We start from the raw sequence: 25,939 nt of genomic DNA, 5'->3' as shown, positions 1-25,939 counted from the left end.
AGAGAGAGAGAGAGAGAGAGAGAGAGAGAGAGAGAGAGAGAGAGAGAGAGAACAGGTAGGAAGAGATATAGTCTGCACGACCACATCCCCAGCGACCTACCTCTGAACCTTGCTGCACTGGGGACCATGCGTTCAACACTTGTACTTCTTTTGGGGGCACGTTTCAGATTCAGTCGTAGCACCTGGCTTTGGAGGGACGTTTGAGGGTGGAGCTACGTGTGGATGGCAGTGAAGTAGAGCCAAATGTGTAACTTAGACTTTTCTGAACTTCCCAACCAATTGGAAATTTCTTTTTCTACGATTCCTCAAATTTCCAACATCAACTCAATGCTAGCTACATTTTCACGATCATCATGACAGAGACACAGTCTTAGGAGGACAAGCAGGAAATTAAACTACTAAGGAACACCTTTCTTTTTTTATTTCATTTTTACACATCCACCTCTTTATTACTGTCACATTTTATCAAAACATATAGACAATCGAAATACTTGAAAATGTATAGTTAGAATTGTCATTAAAGGAGGTCGACTACTGCAAATAGCATGCATGGGCCATTTATCTTGAATGACACCTAAAGAAAGACTTATTTGTCATCAGATTATGGGTAATAGTATGATAAGGAACTAGTTTTATTTTCTCTTAGAAGAATTATGCACTTCTTTTCTTGTCACAATGTGAGAATGGTGATGATGACTGTACCGTGTTGAAATCAACTGAGAACAGATGGACAGACAGGTTCTATTGGCAAGAGTAAGATGATACGACCTTTGTTGGGCTCGGAACTTAATTTCTGTGTTGACAAGAGAACTGGCATGGGTGTTCTTCCAGTTTACCTTCCGTATTAGTGACATGAGTTCTTTCCATTTTCCTTTTTCTTGTGAATCTTGGGTCTAATCAGAATAAATTGATTTGTAAGTCTCAAGTTACAAGCTACGTTTATTGTGAAGAGTCCCATAGCAATCTATGGGTTTCACCCCCCCCCCCAAACCACCCACACTTCCACAGGTATGCACAGAACAAAACGGGTTAGTGGTTCCTAGTCTGTGGCTGAGTGAGGTCCACAACTGTGGCAGGCAGTGGGCTGTTTCCATCTTGAGAAGTTTGTTCTGTTTGCTCCTTGACTTATCAGGCATTTCATTGACCAGCAGTCGGTGCCCAGGGAAGAACCATCATTGAGAGAAGTATTAAGTTTCAGACCTTTCACAGCATGGAGAGCCACTTTTCAAGTAGACAACTAGGGTTAGTAATGACCCAACTTCAAGGCGCCTGTGAAAGATGCTAGGAGATAAAACAGAGGACGTTGTCATTAGTGATGTAGAGTTGGTTTCTGCTACAGATAAAAAGTCACGTGAGGGGCTAAAAGGTCTCAGCCTTTATTGTTGAGTGTTTCTTTTCTTTTCCAACTCGAAAAAGGGTCCAAGAAGTGTCACTGGAACTATTTCCACAGAGAAGGCGAATTCCTTCCCAAGACAAGGGTCAGGAGATGAGGCCCTCCATCCCTGGGTTTACGAAGGAAAAGTTTCTAAACATGTTCTGGTCCATGCTGTTGATCAGTGCTCCATCAGCAAAAGATAGCCGGGGCTTCTCATTTAAGAATTCTTTGTCAAAATTGCTGCAGTCATATGGTGATTTCTTGGTCAGAGTTTAAGGGAGAGGAAAAAAAAAAAAAAGAAGAAAATCAGCCCACACAATTCATTATCTTAACTTCAGTTACCTAGGTTATAATCTATGCATGACAAAGTTGGTATTTGCAAAACTAAACTGAAATGATATTTATAGATGATCACGGCTGGCTGGTATCGAATGTCTCTTTGGTCCCGAGTCATCGGTTTTTTAGGACTATAATCAAGTTCGTATAAAAGGAATTCCATTGTATGCATTCCGTAGAATCGAATGCTCCTAGCTGATAATTTACATGAAGAAAGAAAGAAGGAAAGTCGACCTCCTTACTCTTTGGAAAGCTGTTGTTTTCTTATTTATGTTTGGTATTGGGCTCTGTCCTTTTAGTCTACGTGGGGCAGAGGTGAAGGTGGGCAGGGAGAGGGTGTGATTGGAGGGAAGGGAAGAAGGAAGAAACATGGCCGGTTCTATATTCTCATGCTTTTATCATTCCCATCCTTTGCTTTCCTTGGTTTCTCTATCCATGTTAATTTTGTTACCATACATCTTGGCTGTCTTCGACAGCCTACACAGACTGGGACAACCCCGTTTCAGACCTCTGGTTCTGTGACTCTCATAACAAAAAAGAAAAAAAAAAGAGGAAGAGAAAGTAAAACCAACACCTATTCATAAATACAAGCCAGAGTGGTGTATATTTCAGCCTTCAAAGGTGAGAATAGCCATAGACTAAGCCAGGAAGTCATGTGAGTGCACACAAGCATAACTGAGGGGCCATGGGCTGGTGATGCCAATGGCCTGTGCTCTTGTCTACAAAGATCTGCTAAGACTGCAGGTTGGAGAAATTCCTCCTTACTGGCAAAACCAGAAGTTGTCCTATAGGGTAAGTTGAAATCGAAGTTCTGATTTTCCGTTTTTTTGGTGGCACTAGAGATTGAACCCAGGGCATTCTGCCTCTGAGTTATAGCCCCAGATCTACCTTATTTATTTTAATTTTGTAACAGGGCCTCACCAACGATCTCACTAAATTGATGAGGCTGCCCCCCCCCTTTTTGTGGCACTGGGGATTGAACCCAGAGGCATTTTTACCTCTGAGCCAAACCTCACCCCGATTTTATTTCTTATTTGGAAACAGAGTCTCACTAAGTTGCAGAGGGCCTCGGTAAGCTATTGAGGCTGGCTTTGAACCTGCGATCCTCCTGTCTCAGCCTTCCAAGTACTGGGATTACAAATGTGCACCACCATGTCCCACTCTGAGGCTGCCCTTGAACCTGGGCTTCTCCTGTTTCAGCCTCCAAGTTCTGGGATTATGGGCATGCGCCACCATACCCAGCTTAAAGCTCTGATTATCATGTGAAAAATAGCAAGTCAGCTTTAATCTGCAGTGGGAATTCAGGCATGTATTAATTGGTTCTGATGGCGAAAACAAGGTAAAAAATTCATTTTATTGTAAACAAATGAGGAACCATGGATTTGACACGATATAGTGATAACTAATTGAGGGTAGAGGCCAGCCTGAGGAACGCCCTCAGTGCCAGAAACAAACCATTCGAACCCTGGGAACGAGGCACATTTGCTTCCATCAGCCAATTGCTATCACAGTGAACAACCCTGGCTGTTTTGTCTGTTGCAGCCTTTGCTGTGAGCCCCAGGAGTCCGTGCTGTTTAAGCAACGGCAAGGCAGAAACATCATGTCTAGCCAAGCCATTATTAATCATCAGATATGGTTAAAGCTACAAACCCACCACTATGCTTCATTGAAATAAAACCTTATTTTTTTTTAAAAAAACTATGATACAATCTACCTAACATAAAATTTGCCCTTACCACTTTAGGCCTGAATGGCGGGTCGATCTCCTTCCTCTCAAGTTCTTCCCAGTTGATCTCCCGGAACAAGGGGTGCTGGCGGATGTCTCCCCGAACTCCCAGCCTCTTTTCAGGCTCTCGTACAAAGAGCTGAAAGGAATGGAGAGGGGACCGCTTACTAATCGGAGGAGAGGAGGAGCCCAGCATCTGCGGGATGTGGGATTTCTTCCTGTAAACTCCACTGGCTCTTTTTTTTAATTTTTGGTGGTACTGGGGTTCCTGGAAGCCCTTCTACCTCCGGGCTATACTCCCAGACCTATTTTATATTTTTATTTGGAAACAGGGTCCCTTCAGCCAGCGCGGCTGGCTTTGAACCTGCGCGATCCTCCTGTCTCTGCCTCCCAAGCGCGGAGATTACAAGAGTGCGCCACCACGCCCGGCCCACTGGCTCTTTTAACCTTGTTTTTTCAACTTACATTTATTTATTTATTTATTTATTTATTTATTTATTTATTTATTTATTTATTTGGTACTGGGGCTCCTGGAAGCCCTTGTACCTCCGGGCTACACTCTCAGACCTATTTTATATTTTTTATTTATTTGGAAACAGGGTCTCTTAAGCCAGCGAGGCTGACTACGAACCTGCACGATCCTCCTGTCTCCGCCTCCCAAGCGTGGGGATTACAAGCGTGCGCCACCATGTCTGGCTTCAACTTACCTTTAAAAGATGGACTCAGCCGGGCGTGGTGGCGCACGCTTGTAATCCCCGCGCTTGGGAGGCGGAGACAGGAGGATCGCGCAGGTTCGAAGCCAGTCGCGTGGGCTGGCTTAGGAGACCCTGTTTCCAAATAAAAATGTAAAAATAGGTCTGGGAGTGTACCCCAGAGGTAGAAGGGCTTCCAGGAACCCCAGTACCACCAAAAAAAAAAAAAAGATAGATTCAGGTCAAACCAGGCCCGACACTGTCCCCTAGAGAAGCCTCTCTGGACAACTTTGGGGTCTGGACTACCCTCCCCTTCGCCCTAACATGTCATATTTTATTTTAAGTTAGGCTACTGTTATAAGTAATACTTATTTCAAACATCAGTACTACTTCTACTACTACTATATTTGTGTGTACGTGTGTGTTGTTCTAGTGATCGAAGTGAACAAGCCTCTACCACTGACCTGTACACCCAGACCTTTTTACTTTTCTATTTTGAGACAGAGTTTCACCAAGTTGCCCAGGCTGGCCTTGAACTTGCGATCCTACCTAAGTAGCTGGGATTATAAGTGTGCACCACCGTGCCTGACTCACCAGGTGTTATTTATGTGATCTTTGGCAAAAAACAGAGACGTCTTCACCTGTAAATTGAACCAAGTGCCCTCCTCACAGGGCGATTCTGAGGATTAAATAAAATAACAAGATAATACTTGTGAAGCCAAGGCATGAAGATCACAGGTTGAAGGACAGCCTCAGTGAGTGGTGAGATTTACATCTACCTCGTAAGACTCCATTTCAAAATAAAAGTAAAATAGGGCTGAGGCTGTAACTCAGGAGTAGAATGCCCCTGATTTCAATCGCAAGTAACACACACACACACACACACACACACACACACACACACGTAGCATACCCATATACCCTCACACAGAGAGGCACATATGCAGACATGAAATATACAGACACGAACACACGCACTTGCATGCACATACATGAACACATTCTGTCACACACATGTTCACGTGCACACACACACACACACACGTGGACTGTAACTCCTGATCTATAAAATCCAACAGTAATGGAGTGAATGGTTATTTGTTTGGCTGATTGGCCATCAATTGAGTATGACTTCTTACAGAGCTGCCGTCTTAAGATCCCAGCACTGTGGGACTTGGGGGTGATATAAACTGCCCCCCTACAGTCAGCCGGTGGCTCTTCAGGGCCGCTGAGTGGAAGCATCACTCTCGACTCTGCCCAACCTGCTGGGTGCTTAATCGCTGAGCTGGTCTGTGTCTCTATTTTCTCTTTGCATTATCTTCTCTCCAGTTACTTTCCCCTCCGAGGTCAAAATGACAGTGGAGAGACAGGAAAGAAACTTGGAAATTTTACACACTTTAATAAAACCTGTCAAGGGCATTCAGGAACAGCTGAATCTAAACATAAAGGTAGAAAATTGGCAGGTCCCCTGGGTGTCTGGAGGCGTTATCCCTTATTCTTGTATTGGCTAGATGTTTGTAGATAAAGTCATGGCTCATTGCAGGGCATTTTAAGGAGGCGCTGGAACTTTAAACCCCAAACGTGGTGAAATGCAGTAATTTCTCCAGGAGGCTCCAGTAAGGATTTGACCTCCTGCTTTTGTTGTTTATAAGAAGAGCCAGTTTACATGTCCTAAAATGCTGCTTTATTTATGTTTTCTTATTGCTCAAAAATCTTCAGATGTACTGTTCTGCCATAAATACAAGGAGCAAACAGCATGTTGAAGCAAAGTGGAGACTTTTTCCTTCTTTTAAAGTAGGGGACTCTCTGCTGGGCACAGCGGCGCACATGTGTAATCCCAGCATTCGGGAGGCTGAAACAGGAGGATCGCGGTTCGCGGACGGCCTCAGCTACTTAGTGAGGCCCTCTGCAACTCAGCGAGACCCTGCTTTGAAATTAAAGAATAAATAAGAGGGCTGGGGATGTTGCTCGGAGGTAGAATGCCCCTGGGTTCCATCCCCAGTACCATAAAACAAACAAACAAACAATAACAAAAATAAAGTAGGGGACTCTTGTGAAGTTCCAGTGGGATGCTCTTAAGAGCGCATAGCACATCCTACTGGAGATCCCTGAGAAGCTTCCGAAGTCCCTCGTGCTCCTCACGTGGAAGCCACTGAGGACTTGGTGTGGGCCTGGGCTTCCACGCACGGTGGAAACACACAAGCCTGACCACCCAAGAGGTGCTACCACGTGGCTGGGGTAAGCTTTCCGAGCCACTGATTGCCGGGCGTGATGGTGCACGCTTGTAATCCCAGTACTTGGGAGGCTGAGACAGGGGGATGGCACATTTCAGGTCAGCCTTAAAAATGTAGTGAGACTCTCATCAACCTGTAAGACCCTGTTTAAAAATAACAATAAAATAGGTCTGGGGGTGTAGCTTGGAGGTAGAATGCCCCTGGTATCAATCCCGGGTATCAAACAAACCCACTGATAACTTATGCTGGATCTTATACTTTTCCTTATTTATTTATTTATTTTTTTTGCAGTACTAGGAATTGAACCCAGGGGCATTCTACCTCTGAGCTACACCCCCAGCCATATTTTGTATTCTTTATTTTGAAAGAGGGTCTCACAAAGTTGCAGAGGGCCTCACTAAGCAGCTGAAGCTGTCTGCAATCCCAGATCCTCCTGTTTCAGCCTGCCAGGTACTGGGATTACAAGTGTGTGCCACCATACCCAGCTCTACCCCATTATTAATACAGCGAAAACAAGGATAAAAATTATTTCTCTGAATGATCATTTTTTTAATGAGCCGACATATAAGAGTCTAGAAAGCAGAACATTGTTTTTTCCAAGACACCAATATGCTTGGTCCACTTTTAGATTTGATCGCCTCTTGGTCATACTGGTCGGTCTCTTTGATTTCAATATTTGCTGAAGGAATAGAGAAAATGTTGGGACTTATTATTCGTAAGTGTATTTGGCATGTGATAGCAACACAATTCATTTTAATTTTATGACTTCGTATTCTCACACACCTGGGGATAGTGTCTTTATTCTTAAAAAAGGAGGACTGATGTCCTACTGAAGATTCTAATCCGTAATCATGGCCCCGGGTGTGCTTACGTCTCTGTATTGGAAGCATCGGACTCATGGGTATGACTCTCCATCTAAGCCTCTCAAGGATGAAGGTCTGAGCTTTGCTTGGATGGTGAATTCTGGAAATGGCCGCTAAGATGGCAGTATCCTGCCTTCTCATAGTTTGTTAGGGTGAAGGATATTTCAACACTTTTAGTGCACAAAAGATAGAGCATGCAGTCAGTGAAATGGCCCGTGTTAATTTCATTTTAATTAAGCAGTTAATTTTTTGCGGGGCGTGGTGGCGCACGCTTGTAATCCCTGTGCTTGGGAGGCTGAGACAGGAGGATCGCGCAGGTTTGAAGGCAGCCTCAGCTACTTAGTGAGGCTCTCAGCAACTCAGTGAGACCCTGTTTCCAAATAAAGTATAAAATAGGTCTGGGAGTATAGCCCAGAGGTAGAAAGCCTCTGGGTTCTACCTCTAGTACCACCAAAAGAAAAAAAAAGTAGTTAATTTTTGTGGTACTGGGGATTAAAATCAGTTATTCTCCCACTGGGCTACACCACCAGGTCTTTTTACTTTTTTATTTTGAGACAGGCTCTCACTAGATTTCTGAGAGTCTTGCTAAGTTGTTGAAGTTGGCCTTGAAGCTGCCATCCTCCTGTCCCAGCCTCCTGAGAACTGGGATTACACTGCCAAGATCATTTGCTGGTAAGGCAACAAATAGTGGGAAAGAATTAATTCTGGTGCAGTAACAGCCTGTATTTCAAAGGATTTAGCCCTAAATGCCCCTAAGCATATTTCCAAAGAAACCACCAGAACGCTTCACCAAAATCTCGGGTGTAACCATCTGTCAGGTTCAAAGACCGTGAAGCCCCTCAGCCTTATGAGAATTGTTCTTTTTCCTTCTTCTTCCTTCTCTCTTGGCTTCAACCAAGCCAAGTATGAAACAGAGACTCAAGAGTTGGACAGGAAGAGAACTAAGGCAAGTCAACCACAATGAGGCAGTTCTCCAGTAGGGAGCAGCTGCCGGGCATGAAGTCAGACCAGAAGAAAAAGAGCAGCTGGCTTAGGGGTACATGTGTGCGTGTGTGGGTGTGTGTGTGTGTGCGCGCGCGTGCGCACGTGTGTGCATGTGTGTGTGTGTGTGTGTGTGTGCACGCAGTGCTGTTGACTGAACCCAATCTACCTCTGACCTACATTCCCAGCCTGTTTTATTTATTTATTTATTTATTTATTTATTTATTTATTTATTTATTTTTGCAGGTCTGGGGATGGAACCCAGGGGCATTCGACCTCCGAGCTACACCCCCTGCCCTGTTTTTTATTCTTTATTTTGTAACCGGGTCTCACTAAGTTATGGAAGGCCTCACTATATAGCTGAGGCTGTCCATGAACCTCGATCCTCCCGTCTCAGCCTCCCGAATGCTGGGATTACAAGTGTGCGCCACCACGCCTGGCTCTGTTTTATTTATTTTTAAAGCAGAGTCTCACTAAGTTGCAGAGGGCTTTGCTAAGTTGCTGAAGCTGATCTTGAACCCATGATTCTCCAGCCTCCAGCCTCCCAAGTATGGGGATGACAGGTGTGCACCACCACACCTGGCTCAGAGCCTTTTTCCCCCCCAATATCAATGATTGAACCCAGGGCATTCTGTCTCCAAGCTACACTCCCCAGCCCTATTTTTTTATTTTTTATTTTGAAGCAAGGTCTCACTAAGTTGTGGAAGGTCTCCGAAGCCAGCCGCGCTGGCTTAGGAGACCCTGTTTCCAAATAAAAAGTATAAAATAGGTCTGGGAGTGTAGCCTGGAGGTAGAAGGGCTTCCAGGAACCCCAGTACCACCAAAAAGAAAAAAAACCTTGCTCACTCACAGATAAAAGACAAACCTAGCATTCCTCTTAAGTCATAAAACACTGTCTCAGTTGAGAAATTAAAGATATTAACTCAAAATCTTCATCATCACATCCATCTTAGGACTCTGAGCCGGCTGGGCGTGGTGGTGCACACTTGTAACCCCAGTATTTGAGAGTCTGGGACCAAAGGATTGCAGGTTCATGGCCAGTCTCAGCAAATAGCAAGACTCTCAGCGACCTAGTGAGACCTTGTTTCAAAACAAAACAAAATGAAACAAAACAAAACAAAAAATAGGGCTGGGGATAAAGTTCGGAAGTAGAATGTCCTTGGGTTCCATCCCCAGTGTCTGTCTGTCTGTCTGTCTGTCTGTCTCTCTCTCTCTTTCTGTCACACACACACACACACACACACACACACACACACACACACACACACATCATTGAACTAGCTTCTGGGCATTTCTTTTAATTAATTAATTAATATTTTGCAGTACTGAGAATTAAACCTAGGGGCATTTACTCCGAGCTACACCCCAGCCCTATTTTTTAATTATTTATTTGGAAACAGGGTCTCACTAAGTTGCAGAGGGTCTCATTAAGTAGCTGAGGTGGGCTGCGAACCTGAGATCCTCCTGTCTCAGCCTCTCAAGTATGGGGATTACAGGTGTGCACCAGCACACCCAGCTTTATTTTAATTTTTATTTGTGGAACTGGGGTCACCATGCCTGGCCACTTCTTTTATCAATTGTACACAAGAGAGTTTTTCTTAAGTCCTTTTGATACCTGAACTTCATAACGGCCACGGCTCCATTGAAACAGAGACAGTCAGTTTCCCATTTGAATCTCGTTCGAGGCCGGAGGTGTTTGCACTATCACGCAGAAGTCAGACTCTAGCAGTGAATGGGGATGCTGAGCAGAAAATCCCAGCCATTCTTAAGAAGACCTTCTTGACTTCATTTCTTACCTTCACTAAAAGGTCCTTGGCCTCCTTCTCGAGCCATCGTGGGTAAAAAGGATTGTCCATGCGGATGGAATGGAAAAGCTCTTCTTCATCTTGCCCGTGAAAGGGCGACTGGCCGATGAGCATTTCATAAAGAAGGACACCGAAGGACCACCAGTCAACGGAATGGTTGTATTTCTGGCCAAGCAAGATCTGTGTGGACGAAAGGCAGAGACATCAGTAGGAGATGGGCCGATGACCGGCAGCAGCAGCGGTGGCTTCTGAAGGCCACGGGTGATGACGCTTGGCGAGGATGATTTGTGATTTCCACGAATATCGCACCGGACACTGCTTTGACCGGCTGACGGCAGGGTAGAATCGACTACACAATGGTAACATTTTTTAAGCACGGAAACATACATTCGCATCATTACTGCTGTTGTATGCGTTGTTCGTTTGTAAGTGAAACAGCAAAACCATGCCCTTGCTTTGTCTGTGACATGAGGACCGGGGTGGCAGATCGCCACCTATCAGAGCTGGCGTGTGTCAACGTTCTAACATGAACCTCTAGATTAAATCCAAGTGCTTTACTGACGTCTACGGGGCCCGAGTCTTTGTATAAAGTCTCTGTAGTAATGAAGCATCGACAGACACGTCTGTCCAGGTCTCAGCCTTAAAGCTCAGCTAATCACGCTGTTCAACTTAAGAGTCACTCCCGTGTTCACCAAGATGCAGGTTCAGATTGTGCGACTGTCATAAGAGAGAAAGCCTAGATAATAAACTACTCAAATCCAGACACCAGAAATTTCTCAGACCTATGTCTAGTCCAATAGCAGGTTCTGAGAAAAGCTGGTCTGGTCTTTCTGTGAGGGTGAAGAGTTTAAAGTCTGGCAGCCCCTAGTCATAAATTTATATAAATCCCACTATGTTGTATAATCCGAATGCACCAATAAACAATTTTAAAAGAGAATTAGAGTCTAATTACAAAACACAGCGTTTTACATCAGGCAGGACATGTGGAGGGGCTGCTTGTCCCTAGAAACCTGGCAAAGTGTCAGATCTGATGTAGTTCATACCAGAAATAGATCTGCGACTGATCTTTTGCCTGTATAGCAGAATTGTTTTCCGTAATAATCATGAAACAGAAGTAACATGTTCGCCGGGCGTGGTGGCGCACGCTTGTAATCCCCGCGCTTGGGAGGCGGAGACAGGAGGGTCGCTCAGGTTCGAAGCCAGCCGCACTGGCTTAAGAGACCCTGTTTCCAAATAAAAATATAAAATAGGTCTGGGAGTGTAACCCAGAGGTAGAAGGGCTTCCAGGAACCCCAGTACCACCAAAAGTAACACGTTCCATGGAGGAACTAAAATTTGTACTAACCAAGTAAAAATATGCTTTGCATTTCAAAAATAGTATGAAAATGCCATCTATCTTTACAAATATTCTTCATTCATTCACTTTCCTGGCCAAATAAGCTCTGCATGTTGTCCTTTAAGCAAGTTCCTTGTTTAGCATTTGAAGGCAGAGAGCACACAAGCCACATAGTCAAATGCATAATCTTAGTTCAAATTTGCCTTAAATTAAGAGGTCAGATTCACACACGATTCCCCAAAATCGCCACCAGGGGGCGCAAAGCAACCAGAAACTGCCCTGAACAACACCTTGTAAACAACTTCATTTTGGGCAGAAGAAATGAAAGGAAATTGAGAGGACTGGGGACAGCTGTTGTGGAAACTAAACCTTCCCGGCCAGGTGATAACAGTAAAGAAAATTTCACTCTTCGGAGGAAGAAGCAAAATGCAAATTCAGATACAGAACAGGCCTGTTTGAAGGAATACTTGTGTGTGGCAGGTGTTTCGTATGCTGTGTGCCTGGGTAGGTCCCGTAATCTATGGAGGACGATGACTCCGCTTCAGTTTAAGGAGATTACATTTTTTTTTTTTGCAATTTCCCAGTTAGTGAATTGAAATTTATATTTATTGTACACGCACGCGCACACACAAACACATACACACACACTTTTTGTTGTGTGTGTGTGTGTGTGTGTGTGTGTGTGTGTGTGTGTGTGTATTAGAGATTAAACTCAGGGCATTAGACCTCCGAGCTACAGCCCCAGCCCTCTTTTTAGTTTTTATTTTGAAACAGAGCCTTGTTAGGGGGCTGAGAGTCCTTCTAAGTTGCTGAGACTGGTCTTGTAGCTACGATCCTCCTGCCTCAACCTCCCGAGTACTGGGATTACAGGTGAGTGCCACCACGCCCAGCTGAAAGCTACATTCTAAATTCTGGTCTTTGGGGATTTTACTACATGACACTTCTTTTATTTATTTATTTGTTTGTTTGTTTATAGGGTCTGGGGATGGAACCCAGGGGCATTCGACCTCCAAGCTATACCCCCTGCCCTATTTTTTATTCTTTATTTTGAAACAGGGTCTCACAAAGTTACGGAGGGCCTCACCAAGTAGCTGAGGCTGTCCGTGAACCGCGATCCTCAGGTCTCAGCCTCCCGAATGCTGGGATGACCAGTGTGCCCACCACGCCCGGCTGCTTTTATATTTAACGTCGCCTCCTGGTGTCTGTGTCTCTCTGGTGTCGATGGTCTTTACTCACACTGATTGGTATTTGTAAAGAGTTGATGCCCAGAGCGTCTCCTTTCCTCTCTCACCCTTACTGTGGTTTCTTCTTATTTTGTTCTACTTTTTCCCTCCTCCATCTTTGTCCCAAGAATTCAGAATTACGGCCCTAAAAGCAACACTTAAAACCCAAGAAACCAGACCAGCACCAGTCATGACTTTACCAGCGTATGTCATGCTCCTTCTCTCTCCCCTAATGTGAGGCACATCTGTAGCCCCTTCGGCTCCTATCCGGCTGGGAGTGGGGACGTCTTGAAGATTGAAAGCTCTAGAGTGAAAGGTCTGCATGTGATACAGCATCGCTCAAGACGTGGTAGAGCACCAGCCTGCAAAATGGCGCGCATCTCAGGGCTGGTCGTTACCCCGTGGACATGAGAAGGAAATCAGAACCTGTATTTATATCCACTTTTAAATATTGAGGGAGGCCGGGTGTGGTGGCGCACGCTCGTAATCCCCGCGCTTGGGAGGCAGAGACAGGAGGATCGTGCAGGTTTGAAGCCAGCCACACTGGCTTAGGAGACCCTGTTTCCAAATAAAAATGTAAAAATAGGTCTGGGAGTGTAGCCTGGAGGTAGAAGGGCTTCCAGGAACCCCAGTACCACCAAAAAAATAAAATAAAATAAAATAAAATAAAATAAAATAAAATAAATATTGAGGGAGGCTGAGATAGGAGGATCACCGGTTTGCAGCTAACCTCAGCAAATTAGTGAGAATTCTGTTTCAAAAATAAAATAAGGCTGGGGGTTGTAGCTCAGAAGTGGAATGCCCCTGAGTCCAATTCCTAGTACCATCACTACTACTACTACTGATAGTAAAAATGGGAAAGGATTTAGGCTTTATGAATATTTACTACACAAGGCAACACTGGTACCTCATTAAATTTCAGCAATAAACCTGGTACCCTGAGGGACCGAGGGGAGCATCATCTCAGAGGGACCGAGGGGAGCATCTTCTCAGAGGGAGCTTAGCTCTTTCATTTATTTTCCATGAATCCTAAAGTGTTTCCATTTTGGGTCCTGTCTTAACAAAACTGACTTCACAAAATGACACATCTTTAAGAAGCTGTCTGTAAAGAGGCTGGGACTGAAGGGAATATAACGGTCATAGCGCAAATGTAATGTTTCAAGCAAAGAGAATATTGAAGAGCCGGATGTGGTGGCACACGCTTGTAATCCCAGCATTTGGGAGGCTGAGACAGGAGGATGGAGGTTCGCGGCCAGCCTCAGCTACTTAGTGAGGCCCTTTGCAACTCAGTGAGACCCTGTTTCAAAATAAAGAATAAAAAATAGGGCTGAGGATGACACTCAGAGGTAGAATGCCCCTGGGGTCCATCCCCAGTACCGCAAGAGAGAGAGAAGAGAGAGGGAGAGAGGGAGGGAGGGAGGGAGGGAGGGAGGGGGAGAGAGAGAGAGAGAGAGAGAGAGAGAGAGAGAGAGAGAGAAGAATATTGAAATAACACAACATAAACAGAAAGAGATCATCGGTGTTGACATCTCTCTGACTCCTGGTACAAGATCTCTGCCAGCCACACGGGAGGAAGCTAAAAATACCCATGACCTCTCACTGTTCATGCCTTAGTCTACAAGAACTCAACTAAAAAAAGTCTAAATGAATAAAAATATTGCCTTGAATTGTAGACTTATATCCACTATTGTCAGCAATGATCTTTGCCTTAGGTACATGTAAGAAAGTCTGTTTGATATTGTATCTCTGTGCTGAAATAACTTTTTCAGCTATAATAGACACAAAAACCAAGAACTAAAATACATCAACCTTTCAATTCTGGAGATGTATTTATTTATTTATTTATTTATTTATTTATTTATTTATTTATTTATTTTTGGGTGGTACTGGGGGTGGAACCCAGGGGCTTTCTACATCTGGGCTATACTCCCAGACCTATTTTTCTTATACTTTATTTGGAAACAGGGTCTCACTAAGTTGCTGAGAGCCTCACTAAGTAACTGAGGCTGGCTTCAAACCTGTGTGATCCTTCTGTCTCAGCCTCCCAAGCGCGGGGATTACAAGCGTGCACTGCCATTCTGACTCAATCCTGGAGTTTTAAAATGTTAAACCAAGACTTTTAAAAAGTGACTTGATCTCCTAATATTAGTGAAGCTCACATGTTTTTGTACTATTCATAAACAGAATGGCATTCTGATATTGAAACCCATTTTTATCATATCTTCAGTTCAATCTGATTATATTCCTTTTGAAGCATGTTTTATAATACACAGACTGTATTAGCTGGAAACAATGCGTGCAGTTCACATATAAATACAGATACATATCTTGGAGGCGCTTTTCTAACTGGCAAGTGAACATGATCAAAATGTTTGAGAATATGGTTGGATGCAGTGATACATGCTCATGATCTCAGTACATGGAAAATGAAACAGGAGGATCACAGGTTTGGGGCTAATCTCAGCAACTTAGCGAGACTGTCAACAACTTAGCAAGACCCTATTTCACAATAAAAAATAATAAAGAACTGGGGATGTAGCTCAGATGTAGAACACCCCTGGGTGCACTCCCCAGTACCACACACACACAAAAAAGTCTGAAAATATGTTAAGTGCACATGTGGGGATGGGCAGAGATGGAGAAAGAGAATGCGAAAGTGTCCTTTCAGGGTCCAGGGCAAGAGATCCTGATTCCTACACAAGGTGGTGCCAGTAAGGATGGGGAGGAGCTGGAGATTCTCTGGGGACTAAATCAAAGGGTGAGGATAGAGGGAAGAGTTTTAACTCAGCCACACGATTGGGGGGCGAGTTGACAGGGGAAGTCCAATTTTGGGATGTCTTCATGTTTGCCTGGATTTGGGTGTTAAGAAAGAAGAAAACTTGGGCAATTCATAGTGTTTTATCTAGGTAATTAGATGGATGACACGGAATTCAGCAAGGAAAGAGAAAAAAGGAGAAAGGAGGAGCAGCAGGAGGGGAGGAGCACGCTCAGCAGAGGAAAGTGAGTTTGGGACCTGTTATGTTTGAAGGGCCTGGGACGCTTATTTGGAGATCTCAGGCAGGAACACAGGTATGAGTCAGAGGCACTGATTGACTCACACGTTCACCAATTTGGCCATCCATTTGTTCTTCCTAAGGCTGCTCATTAACATTCTAACGTGCTAAGCCCTGCTCTGGGTCCTTGGATATAAAAGGAGAGACTGCCCCCTGCACCCAGGTAAGAAAATGGTGCAGAAACCCATGCACCAGGGCCACCTCCCTGCTTCCCATCTGGCACCACAGCTGTGTGGGATGTGGCCCTTGGGGAAAGCCAGAAGACACATTCAGGAGAAGTTTCTCTACTACTTTAGAAACTTCCTATGAATCTGTAGTTATTTGAAAACAATAAGAAATAGCACCCTACATTAGAGCACTCGTTCAGTCATGCAGAGAGATTCAAAGATAAAGCAAAGCAAAACCAAAGCAAACAAAACCCAACAAGGGTGCTGGGACAGGTTCCTTGAGGAGAGGAGAGTGGGTCTCGTTGGATGGAAGGGTACATTCTCAACAACTGCTGATCTTCTGGGAACTGTGACTATTATTTTTTTTTCAAATTTTTTTTCTTGAGGTACTGTGGATTGAACCCAAGGTCATTCTACCTTTGAGCAACATCCCCCAGCCAATTTTATTTTTTACTTGGAAACAAGGTCTCACGAAGGTGCGGACAGCCTCGCTAAGTTGCCGAGGCTGGCCTTGAACCTGTATTCTCCTGTCTCAGCCTCCCAAGTACTGGGATTACAAGTGTGCACCACCATGCATGGTGACAATTATTGTTTATTTATTACTTGGCATGGGTGAGGTATGAGGTGTAACTTTCAGAAGACCTCTTATTCAATGTCTACAACAACACTGTGGTATACCCAATTTTACAGAAGAGAAAACAGGGCCAAAGGAACTCTGACAGCTTGAAAACCACCATTCAGGTCTTCTGACCCTACAGTTAAACCTGCGTCCACCTGGTTCCCTGCCAGTTCCTCCTTCTGGCTGGTCTAAACAGAGGGAATTTATGTCAAGGGTGGGGTGGGTCTGAGCTATGATTGAAAGTGGGTGCTATGATGACTGAGATGTCTTCAGTCCTTTAGGGAACATTCGCCATGAGATTTCAGAAGCAAACTATGTGTGCCGCTGTATTTAAGAAATATTCCCCTCTCTAGCCGGGTGTGATGTTGCATGCCTGTAATCCCAGTACTTGGGAGGCTGAGGCAGGTTCAAGGATTGCAGGTTCAAGACCAGCCTTAGCAACTTAGCAGGACTTTCATCAACCCAGCAAGATCCTGCTTCAAAACCAAAAAGTTAAAGAGGGTGTGGGTGTAGCTTGGAGGTAGGTTGCCCGGGTTCAATTTCCAGTACCACAAAACAACAACAGAAATAACAATAGCAAAAAAAGAAAAAGAAATAAATAAGACTCCCTCTTCCAGATACACATCTTTTGCTTAAACACTGAACAGCTGACTTGAAGGAGAAGCACCAGTTGCCCGGTGGGCTGAGCGAGCAGGGCAGGGCAGGTGCAGCCCCCGCCCCCAGCAGCGCACCCTACCTCCGGGGCGATGTAGTCAGGAGTCCCGCAGAACGTATTCGTCTTTGCATCTCCCAGCATGTTCTCTTTGCACATCCCAAAATCTGCTATTTTGATGTGTCCATCTTTGTCCAGTAGGATATTATCTAGCTTCAAGTCCCTGCAAAACAAAAGCAAAGCAAGCTCTAACTTGAGGAGATACAATTTTGTTAAAACTGTCAGGGGGGCTTGGTAGCTTGTCTCACGGCAGCTGAAAATCGAGTCAACAGGGGCTCTTTGCTGGGCCTCCCTCCCTCTCCCCATGCTCCCTGGACCACGGCTCTGCTCAGTTTCTTGGTCTTCAACCCTTTCCTTGCAGCCCATGCACCGGGCTTTCCTCACAGTCCCTGCCCACCCGGCCATTTGGTTTGGGACAAACCCGCTCAGCACTAGCGCATCTGCAGACCTCCATCTCTTCCCCTCCCTCCTGTCCTCTCCTCCTCCTCCTCTCCCCCTCCTCTTCCTCTCCTTCTCCTTCTTCCTCCTCCTCCTAACTTCCTCCTCCTCCTCCCTCCCTCCCTCCCATCCTATCCTCCTCCTCCTCCTCCTCCTCCTCCTCCTCCTCTTCTTCTCCTTCTTCCTCCTCCTCCTTTTCCTCCTCTTCCTCCTCCTCCCTCCCCCCATTCCTCTTTCCCCTCTCCTCCTAACTTCCTTCTCCTCCTCCTTCTCCTCTCTCTTCCTCTCTACTTTCCTCTTCTCCCTCCCTTCCTCCCTTTCTTTCATTTTTGTGGTACTGGGAATTGAACCCAGAGGTATTTGACCTCGAAGCTACATCCTCCAGCCTTATTTTATTTTTTTACTTGGAAACAAAGTTTCACTAAGTTGCTGAGAGCTTCTCTAAATCGCTGAGGCAGGTGTCAATGCTGTGACCCTCCTGTCTCAGCCTCCCCAGTACTGGGATTACAGGTGTGTACCTCCATGCCTGGCTCAATCCCTATTTCTAGAATAGATGGCTCAACAGGTGGTAAGAGGGTACATAAATGTCCTGGCTTATCTCTGCAGCATAGCCTCCTTTGCAGCCTTTGCCTTAAGAGAGGCTTTCAAGAAACAGTGTCAGGATGTGAAGAGACATCTAACAGTGAAATACAGCCTTCTTGGGTGGTTGACAGAGGTGTCTGATGTAGGTGGCCTCTAACTAACACAACAGGTGCACGGATCTACTTGCATGCAAAGTGGAGCACTGCAAAATTGAATCCCCAGCTGCTAATCTCCTTTCTGATGGACCAAGGAGCTGACCTCCATAGAAGGGGACAGAATAGCAACTTAAGACACCTAGTTCTGTGCCTGTTCTGGGGTAACAATGAGGTGAAAAAGACCTAGAGAACATATTTATTTTTAGTGGCACTGGAGATTGAATTCAGGGACATTCAAGCTACACCATCAGCTCTATTTTACTTTTATTTTGAAACAGGGTCTTGCTAGGAGAGTCTCACTACTTGCTGAGGCTGTCCTTGAACCTTCGATCCTTCTGTCTTAGCCTCCGATGCAATTTTCTACCATGGTGCTGTCTGTTCCTTTGTGAATAAATTCCGCTGCACCTGATTTCAAGCCTAGTTGAAGAAGCCTCTTCCTAAGGAATGAAAAATCACCCTAGAACCAGAGCACCCCAAATACTAGAAGGTCAGAGCACCCCAAATACTAGAAGGTCACGCCCACAAATTCCTTAAAGAACCAACATTCTCCTAAAATAGCCCACTCTGTTCTTATATAAATGTGACCAATGATTTTTTTTAAATAAATGAGGAAAATCCTGCCTCCTTATGATATTACCCATTGGCTTTTTTAGTATTCTCACAAGATACACACTGAGCATTTGAGAAGGGATGTCAGGTTTTCTTCCCACCACGTTCAGGGACTTTGTTCCCCATAGGATGTGGTTTGAAGACCTTCTGCCTTCTAGCTCCCATCCTCCATATAGCTTGAATTTATCCACTTTCTTGAGAAGTGGTGTTCAGACTACAACCACTGCTGTCCGTGTGGACGATATGACTGGTGCAAAATTAGTGACACTATCAGCTCTTCTTAGTGTCCTTTGCTTTTTGCCATCATAGTCCAGACACTTTCCTAAGTTGTTTTAGTAACTGCATCACAATAACAGTTATTATATATTATATTATATTATATTATATTATATTATATATATTATATATTATATATTATATATTATATATTATATATTGAGTTTATTGCAAATTAAAACCTCCAGGTATTTTTTCCCCAACACAAACTGCCATTATCCCAATTTCTTCTTGTACCTGTGAAATTGACTTTTTAAAGATAATTCAAGTGTTTCATTTGCTCGACATTGGTTTCTTTAAAATTTGATCTCACATAATATTTTAGTCAATAGAATTTCATGAACTCTAGTTTATAATATAACAACTAGCTTTCTTTCAATTTTGGAGAGATTGGTCTGTGAATTTCTGAACTTCCTGGGATCTAATTTCAGCCTAGGATCTGTGGCTGTATTGGCCACCCCTTCTCTTATTAGTTAGCCAAAATGGCTTGGGAGAGGTAGGGATAGCTATTATTCTTATTACTCAATGGATTTCCTCTTGGAAAACTCTTCTAGGCTCCCTTCTCAAAGATTCTTCTTCCAAAGGGCTGCTGGGTAAGTAACCCCCCCCCCATCTCAATGAAGCTACTCAATTGGAACTTTCATTTTTTTTTTTGTTGTTTATAGATGCTGGAATTGTGACTATAGAGGTGTTAATCTGTCTTGGTGGATGTCAGAAATGAGAAGATGCTTAGGGCCGCTTGTAGCACTTGATCTAGCATGCCCTTGGGAGAGAAAGACTAGTTTGTAAAAGAAGAGAAAAATGAAGTGGTTAGGCCAAGAGCAAAGAGAGACGCCGTGCAAATCCAGAGAGAAGCAGAGAGGACGAGTGGGAGAATGCCCTCGTTTTCCCTGGCTCTGCCTTCTTGGTTTTGGTTTTCTTTTCTTTCTAAACAAGATCTCACTAAAGCTGCTGAGAGCCTTGCTAAACCACCGAGGCTGGCCTTGAACCTACAACCCTCCTGTCTATGCCTCCTAAACACTGGAATCACAGGTTTGTGCCACCGCACCATGTTGGTTCTGGTTTCTTAATGAGGCCTGGCTTTCACTTAAGCCAAAACTCAAGTGGCTTTTGTTACTCATTATCAGTATTCCTATTATTCCAAAGTTCCGATCGCTATTTACTTATCTGTCATCCTTCTTAAGCTGGAAGCTTTAGGTAGGTGGAAGCATCCTCTGTTTGTTATTCCTTGCATTGGCTCAGCTCTGACAACAGGATGGTGTGCACTGAGTACTCAATGATATTTGTAGGATGCATTAACCCCCAAATGGTGATTATGAGTCACAATGAATGCCTGATAAATAAATGGTCCTTTTTAATTGCTTTCCCCACCTTCTGTGAAAGTAAGTGAACTAGAGAATTGAGGGTGGAATACAGCTGTTTCGGTGGAGTTGGGATGAACATATTTCCCCAGAGTGGACGCCTCCCATCTGGTCCAGCTTAATAGTCGCCCTCACCAATGTATCACCCGCAGCTTCTGTCTGAGTGGGAGGCCTGGGGTAGAGCCCCGTTCATGTCTGTCTCTCTATCTTCCTAACTCAGATATTACCACACTTTCATAATCAAGACTGAAGATGCCCAGTAGGTCCAAGTCTCCCCATCAGAGGCTGCTGGTCTTCTGTCTCCTCATCTTTCATTAGTATAAAATATACAACATGAGCTGGGCATAGTGGCATATACTTGTGATCTCAGCACTTGGGAGGCTGAGACAGGAGGATCGCAGGTTCGAGGACAGCCTCAGCAAGTAGTGAGACTCTCAACAACCTAGCAACACTCTGTTTCAAAAATTAAAATTAAAAAATAGGGATGGAAGTGTGGCTTGAAGGTACAATGGTCCTGGGTTCAATCCCCAATACCCCCTCCAAAAGAAATACACAATTTCATTATGATTTATGAATTATATTCCTGTAATCCCAATTACAGGTTATGTTTAAGCTCTTATACCAAAATTTCAGGTTCATTATCTAATCCACATGCTAAGCCACATTGATGCCATTTTGGGTTTCTGCTATAGGAAGCAGATTGGCATCATTTATAGTTGCATAAATATGCTTCTAGAAAACTGGCTGAAGGGTGATGGGACCATCCCTAGTGAGGATGATGGGACCATCCTTAGTGAGGGTGATGGGACCATCCCTAGTGAGGATGATGGGACCATCCCTAGTGAGGATGATGGGACCATCCCTAGTGAGGATGATGGGACCATCCTTAGTGAGGGTGATGGGACCATCCCTAGTGAGGATGATGGGACCATCCCTAGTGAGGATGATGGGACCATCCCTAGTGAGGATGATGGGACCATCCTTAGTGAGGGTGATGGGACCATCCCTAGTGAGGATGATGGGACCATCCCTAGTGAGGATGATGGGACCATCCTTAGTGAGGGTGATGGGACCATCCCTAGTTAGGGTGATGGGACCATCCCTAGTGAGGATGATGGGACCATCCCTAGTGAGGATGATGGGACAATCCCTAGTGAGGGTGATGGGACCATCCCTAGTGAGGATGATGGGACCATCCCTAGTGAGGATGATGGGACCATCCCTAGTGAGGATGATGGGACCATCCCTAGTGAGGATGATGGGACAATCCCTAGTGAGGGTGATGGGACCATCCCTAGTGAGGGTGATGGGACCATCCCTAGTGAGGATGATGGGACCATCCCTAGTGAGGATGATGGGACCATCCCTAGTGAGGATGATGGGACCATCCTTAGTGAGGGTGATGGGACCATCCCTAGTGAGGGTGATGGGACCATCCCTAGTGAGGATGATGGGACCATCCCTAGTGAGGATGATGGGACAATCCCTAGTGAGGGTGATGGGACCATCCCTAGTGAGGGTGATGGGACCATCCCTAGTGAGGATGATGGGACCATCCCTAGTGAGGATGATGGGACCATCCCTAGTGAGGATGATGGGACCATCCTTAGTGAGGGTGATGGGACCATCCCTAGTGAGGATGATGGGACCATCCCTAGTGAGGATGATGGGACCATCCTTAGTGAGGGTGATGGGACCATCCCTAGTTAGGGTGATGGGACCATCCCTAGTGAGGATGATGGGACCATCCCTAGTGAGGATGATGGGACAATCCCTAGTGAGGGTGATGGGACAATCCCTAGTGAGGGTGATGGGACCATCCCTAGTGAGACATATATCCAAATCTGGTGCTACACATAGATCATAAGAATAATGAACATAATATCTAACATTTGCATTGAGTTTTCTTGCTTACACATGTATTTTATGTGATTCTCACAATAGCTTTTGTAAAATCTCAAATTATTATTATTATTATTATTATTATTATTATTATTATTATTATTATTTTCTGATGAGAAAACAAAGCCTCTTAGAGGTGATATGATTTATCCCAGAACACACAGACAGTCAGCAGGCCAAGACGCACACTCAATCTTAATCTTCTTTTACATCCTTTTATACCAGACTCACCTGGCCTTTCTCATCAAACTGATCTTGCTAAAATATACACGGGTGTATTTTAAGTGATTCTAAAAATAAATGTTCTTTGGGCCTGAGGCTAGGAATAATAAACTTCACGCCAAATTTTCAATCCACTCTCTAAAGAGGACCAGATGTGTTTGGGAGTGTAAGGGAGAAGGTCATTGAAGCTTTGAGAGATAGAAGGGAAAATAGGAAGGTCCAGAGAGACTGCCTTGCAAAGCCAGACCTCCATGGGGTAAGGGAATGAGGCTGAAGGTTCCTCAGAGCCAGCTGGAGAAGCCATGGAATTCAAAGTTCTAGAACGTTCCGAGGCATGTCATGCTGCTTACGTCCCACAGACATCCCACGGGGCATCTTGACTCTTGTGGTGTCGAATGAGATAATCCGTGTGAAAGTGTTTGAAAGTGGCTTCAAATATACACGTCGGGGCCCATTTTTTATCATTAATAAAATATAATCTTGGGTTTCCTTTTATTTTAATATTCTGAGAGTTGAGATTCTAGAATCTTCTATCTCCATGCCTACATGATTTCCAAGTCCTTATTTTGGCATTTTACCCAAACCAGGGCTCATGACATTGTTTAGGATGCCACTATTTTTACAGTTCCTCCAGATGATGCGGATATCTGCTTTTTATCTCACGATTTCAGTTCTTGTTCGTGCCTAATGATAGCCTTCCTCCTGCAGCTGGACACATTAATTTTCCTCCTTTGACCTTCTTATTCCTATTTCTGTGCCTTTTGAGTTCTTTTATTTGCAAAGCCTCTTCCCCTGTCCAAAATCCACCTTCTCATGGGAACTTTTTATTGGCATACCTCCACCCAGAGCTCCCCTTTTTCCTTATCACATACATTTATTGGGATCTTACTAATTTGGGCTTCTTTTTGTTTTGTGGTACTGGGGATGGGACCCAGGGGCATTCTACCTCTGAGCTACACCCCCAGCCCTTTTTTTTAAAAAAAATTCAAAACAGGGTCTCGCTGAGTTGCTGAGGGCCTCACTAAGTAGCTGAGGCTGCCTGCGAACTGAGATCCTCCTGTCTCAGCCTCCCAGATGCTGGGATTACAAGTGTGCACCACCACGCCTGGCTCATTTGGGCTTCTTGAGAATGCACTTCTTGTATCTTTTCATGCAATTCTATCTTAAAACATAAAAACTCCAGAAAGTGGCTTTAGTAGGTATCTATTGGCTGAGACTTCTACCTATTTTGTGTACCACCTATGCGTAAAAAAAGGCTGTGAATTCAGTAGACCCTCAGTCAATGGTACCAGTTGAAGAAGAATGAATGGTGGTCCCTAAGATACATCCATGCTCTAATTCTCAGAACCTGTGAATGTGACTTTATTTACAAAACAGGGCCTTTCTTGTGCTCAAGGATCTCAAGATGAGATCATTGTGGGTTATGGGGGATCCTAAATTTGTCATATGTTGTTCTGAGAGACACAGAGAGAGGAGAAGGCCAGGTGAAGGAAGAGGCAGGAACTGGCATGACAAAGCCCTAAGGCAAGGAGTGCCCTCCATCACAGGAGGCTGGAAGGGGCCAGGAAGGACCCCCTCTACAGTCCTTGGTGGAAGCACGGCTCTGCCAATACCTTGATAGTATTTTGGCTTCTTGAAGTGTGAGAGAATAAACTTCCTGTTTTTTTAAGCCATCAAGTCTGTGGTAATATCGCAAGGCACCTCTTCAAAACCAATACATCAGTTTTGTGAACAAATCCAGAAAATCATCATTGTACGTGATCCAAAGAAAGAAATGCATAGGATTCTTCCCTTAATCAGTTGCCAAGTCAAAAGTTTAGGTCCAATTACACAGAGACAGTTGAACAAAGCTCAAAGCAGGCTAACCTCAGTGTCAGTAGCCTCAAAGCCTCTCTACACACAGCTTGCTGCCTTCAAAAATGGAGCTAGCATGTAAACACAAAAGCTGCCCTCAACTTTAGCTATTGAGTGGTGATTTTCAATGACTTCCTACACCTTCATGAGCACAAAAAACAAACTGAGTATTCTCTCTCATTGGCACATAAGACTTAAAGAACATGACTGTATGTGTGGGTAGTATAAGCTTGAAAATGAGTACCTGTTGATGGCGATGTTAAAGCCTCTTTGGGCTTTATTGGTCTTTTGATTCCACATGTCCAATAATTTATTTTATTTTAATTATTCTATTTTTTGCGGGTCTGGAGATGGAACCCAGGGGAATTTGACTCTGAGCTACACTCCCTGCCCTATTTCCTATTTTTTATTCTTTATTTTGAAACAGGGTCTCACTGAGTTTCAAAGGGCCTCACTAAGTAGCTGAGGCTGTCTGTGAACTGAGATCCTCCAGTCTCAGCCTCCCGAATGCTGGGATTACAAGCGTGCGCCACCACGCCCGGCTCACATGTCCAATAATTTATATGATGACATGATAGAAGAAACTGTGTGATGTGGAGGAATAATTATAGAGGAGCATGTGGGTTTTGATTACTTACAGTTCTAAGATCTCTGTTATCTCTCTTTTTAACCTTTGTAATTGTATCCCTCCTTCCCATCCATCCATCCATCCATCCACTCACCCACCCACCCACCTGTTCCATTTCCATTCAATCTACTCAACGCCTGGGTAAAATATATTTTAGATACAGTGCAGGCATGATAGATCTAAAGAGATTTAAAAAATGTGGATCCTGATCTTTCAATTAATATTCTAGCGATCATTTCTCAATTTCCCAAAGATTAAAAAATTGCAAAACAGCTTAATTTATTATTTTGAAAATAGATTAACATTGTTGGTGGGACTGCAAATTAGTGCAACCACTTTGGAAAACTGTATGGGGGATCCTCAAAAGAATGGGAATGAACTTACTATATGATCCAGCAATACCACTTCTGGGTGTCTACCTAAAAGAATGGAAACCAAACTACCAGACTAACGCATGCATATCTATGTTCACAGCTGCACGATTCACCATTGCCAAACTGTGGAACTAGCCAAGATGTCCATCAACAGATGGATGGATTACATAACTATGGGATATGTACACGATGGAATTTTACTCAGTCATAAAGAAAAACACAATTATGTCATTTACAGGGAAATGAATGAAGTTGGAGAACATATGCTTAGTGAGATTAGTCAGTCACAAGAAATCGGATGCTCTCCCTAATATGTGAAAGCTAGGGAGAAAATAGGTCATAGGAGGAAGTCTAGATGAAGAAGGAGATAACTATAGATGAGCAAATAAGACAACCTAACTGAGGGGACGGGAGGG

The 25,939-nt window shown here is 44.2% G+C and overlaps 1 protein-coding gene across 3 annotated transcripts in view; it reads right to left on the bottom strand.

Moving 5' to 3' along the window:
• Window positions 1-1,479: 1,479 nt before the first annotated feature.
• PRKCQ (protein kinase C theta) overlaps window positions 1,480-25,939 on the bottom strand; it is a gene marked incomplete at both ends in the record, with an annotated part of 68,820 nt that continues 44,360 nt past the window's right edge. For 2 of the 3 annotated variants that reach the window (XM_080717131.1, XM_080717132.1), the window contains 4 exons: window positions 1,480-1,635; window positions 3,448-3,576; window positions 10,004-10,192; window positions 17,147-17,285. In XM_080717131.1, the coding sequence (XP_080573257.1) occupies window positions 1,480-1,635; window positions 3,448-3,576; window positions 10,004-10,192; window positions 17,147-17,285 (613 nt within the window). The remainder of the gene's footprint in view (window positions 1,636-3,447; window positions 3,577-10,003; window positions 10,193-17,146; window positions 17,286-25,939) is intronic. The other variant, XM_080717133.1, reaches the window with a different exon arrangement.

Source organism: Muscardinus avellanarius, assembly GCF_963383645.1.
Source record: "Muscardinus avellanarius genome assembly, chromosome: 20".
Classification (NCBI taxonomy): Eukaryota; Metazoa; Chordata; class Mammalia; order Rodentia; family Gliridae; genus Muscardinus; species Muscardinus avellanarius.
Note: the sequence above shows the minus strand (reverse complement) of the source record. Positions and strands in the feature narration are given on the sequence as shown.